The 3,056-nt window shown below is 39.5% G+C and overlaps 1 protein-coding gene across 1 annotated transcript; it reads right to left on the bottom strand.

Moving 5' to 3' along the window:
• Nucleotides 1-296: 296 nt before the first annotated feature.
• On the bottom strand, nucleotides 297-2,639 carry CSUI_010133 (tbl2-prov related; the record flags this gene model as incomplete). The annotated part of the gene is made up of 4 exons (XM_068070238.1): nucleotides 2,433-2,639; nucleotides 1,580-1,650; nucleotides 919-1,029; nucleotides 297-392 (listed from the first exon to the last, which is right to left on the bottom strand). Coding segments are annotated over exons 1-4 (459 nt in total), but the record flags the coding sequence as incomplete, so codon positions are not given.
• Nucleotides 2,640-3,056: the final 417 nt, after the last annotated feature.

The raw sequence follows: 3,056 nt of genomic DNA, 5'->3' as shown, positions 1-3,056 counted from the left end.
AAGAAAAATAGAAAGAAAGAGAGGGTGCTTATCATGCATGTATTGATAGATGGATGGATGGACGGCGTATACTTTTCTTTTAGCTATTTGTAAAGGAGAGAGAGAGAGACCCGAAACTCCTGCATGAANNCGTGATAGAAGATAGAGAGATGTGGAGAGAGAAGACAGAAAAGTGAGACCCGAAACTCCTGCATGAATATCTTTCTCCCTCTTTTTTCTCTCTTTCTTTCTCCCTCTTTCTCTCTTTCATTCTTTCTCCCTTTTTCTTCTTTCTTTCTTTCTTGAGGTGTGTGATACCTTGTATCTAGGGGAGAAGAAGAGAATTGGAATGTCTGCACTTGTTTTGTATCGACCGAAGCTAAACACTCCCCGCTCACCGACCACACATGAATCTACACAGAAAAGAAGAAGAGGGAAGAAGAAGAAGAAAGAAAAGAAAGAAGTGAAGAGGGAGGAAAAAGAAAGCGACTGGATGACGGAGGAAAGTGGAGGAGAAGGAGGAGGGGGGGTTGACGCTTCTCTTGATCTTCATACAAACGCATCAACCCAACGCATGCATCTTCATACATAGACAGTATACGTAGACATGTATACATACATATCTCCAAAAAAGAGAAGAAAAGAAGAAGAAGTATCTATCTTCTCTAAAGAAAGCTTTCTCGCTGGGATCTAAAAGATCCATGCCTGATAGAATAGAAAGGAGAAAGAAATAAAGAAAGAAGGAGAGAAGGAAGATACAAAGAAGATGTATCTCAACTTGGATAGACACATGTCTATCTCTGCATGTCTAGCTAATATGAAAGAGACACGGTAGAGAGAAAAGAGAAGGAGATGAGACCAAGAGACACTGAAAAAGAAGAAGACGAAGAAGAAGAGGAACAAGACTTAGTTTGGCGTCTGTTTCATGTCGATAAATACCTCTGTATCGTCTTCTTCAGATGCTGTACAGATCCATTGGTGGCTAGCTCCTTTCGATGCTACTAGCCACCTCACTCGATTCTTCTGTAAAGCTACTTCTCCTCGATACACCTGAAAAGAGAAAAAACCCACAACGAAACACATATACATACATACACACCTACATATACACATAAATATATATAGATATATATGCATGCATGCATCGCTAATGAGACCGTTGTTGGTATCTATCTACTCTGAATTTCTAAATGCCTACCTGTCCTGTATCTACCTCTCTCTCTCACTCCCTGCATATGTGCAGGTGGATAATGAAAAAGGGAGGGTAAAACTCATACATACGTATGTATATATATGTATATCGAGGCATATATATAGAGGTATCAAGTATAAATAAGATGTGCGAACTAGAGAGTTGTGGATGTGTCTCAAGCATGCAAAGAGTGTGTAGAGAAAAAGAATGGAAAATCTATACATAAACCCCAAGGCATGTACAGTCATGATATACATGCAACACACATACAGAGAAAGAGAGAAATCTCCCTCTATCTATGCATGTACGGATGTAGATCTGTCTGCATACGCATGAATATGTATGTATGTATGAATATGTATGTCCGTATATGCATGTGGAGACGTGATATGGATAGATAGAGATCACCTCGACAAGGGACTTCTTCTTTTCTCCATCTGTCTTCTTCAACTCAAATATGACGAGGCGACGATAATTCTCTGAAAGAGAAAGAAGAAAGAGAAAGATGAAAAGAAAGAAACACACAAGTTAAAGAAAAGGAGAAATAAAAGAAAGAGAGAGACAGAAAGAGAGAAAGACATAGAAGTAGAAAAGACAAGAGAGAGAGAACGAGGTAGAAGTAGTAGGCGGGGCAGATAGGATCCATGCAGGCATGTACATGACGCAAGAAAAGTCTGAAAGTAGAAGAGCGAGCTCTGGAATCGAAGAGAAAAACCGACATACATGCATACATATATATACATATATACATATGCATATATATATACATATATATATATACACCACCCCTCTCATTAGTATCATAGAGGGGGGAGGCGCATGCATATATACATATATAGATGGATACATGTATGGATAGAGAGAAGTCTACAGAGATAGTCGGAGATAGAAAAGCAGCAAGGTATCTGTCTACCTCTCGAAACGAAGATACACGTATATATGGATAGAGACGAGCATATACAAAGATACAGATACATATATATGTATATATATATATATATATGTATCTCTCTCTCTATATATATATATGTATCCATATCTCTGTATATGCTCGTCTCTAAATATAGAGAGAGACCTAAGAAGATGCATATATATATATATAGAGAGAGAGGGAGAGAGACATGTAGAAGATGAGAGAGAAGGGGCGTGGGTGAAGAAGAAGGAGAATTGGCGAGGAGCATCCATCGGTAAGACTTTGCAACGAAAAAAGACAAAAGAGAAAGTAAAGAGAGAGGAAAGTGAGAGATAGCCTTCTTCACACCTAGAGCTCCTGCGATTCTGATAGAAGAAGACGAAGAGTTGCCAAGGAAGTCGATGGCACTTAAAGATTCTCCTTCCACTCGCGAAACAATATGAGGTCGAGAAGGCTGATGCACCACACCCTGCTGAGAAGAAGAAGATTTCAGAAGACCTCCAGAAAGATCAAAAAGATGGAGAGTCATGTCACTCCCCGCGATCGCTGCAACAGCTGAAAAGAAGAAGAAGAGAGAAAGAGAGAGAGAAGAAAGAAGAATGAAGAAGAGAAATGATTTGAAGACTGAGAGAGAAAGAGGAAGAAGATGTCCGCTAGCTAATAGAGAGAAGTGAAGACGAAAGAAGGAAAGAATGGAAGAAGGAAAGAAGAGAGGGAGAAAAAGAAGAGAGAAGAGAAAAAGAGAGACACCCGAAGCGAAGAAGAGGCGAGCGAGAGAAGTAGTGAGAAGAAGAAAAGAACCGACAGGAAAAGAGACATATGCACTTGGAGAAAATGGAAGATAGACCAGAGAGAATTCCCCTCTTTCTTCTCCACTTGAGAGAAAAAGACAGGTGCAAGCAAAGGTGATGCTTGTTAAGAAATAAAGAAGATCTGCATGAAAAGAGAAAAAGATGAAGAAGATGAAGAAGA

Source organism: Cystoisospora suis (assembly GCF_002600585.1).
Source record: "Cystoisospora suis strain Wien I chromosome Unknown contig_6724, whole genome shotgun sequence".
In the NCBI taxonomy this organism is placed as follows: domain Eukaryota; phylum Apicomplexa; class Conoidasida; order Eucoccidiorida; family Sarcocystidae; genus Cystoisospora; species Cystoisospora suis.
Note: the sequence above shows the minus strand (reverse complement) of the source record. Positions and strands in the feature narration are given on the sequence as shown.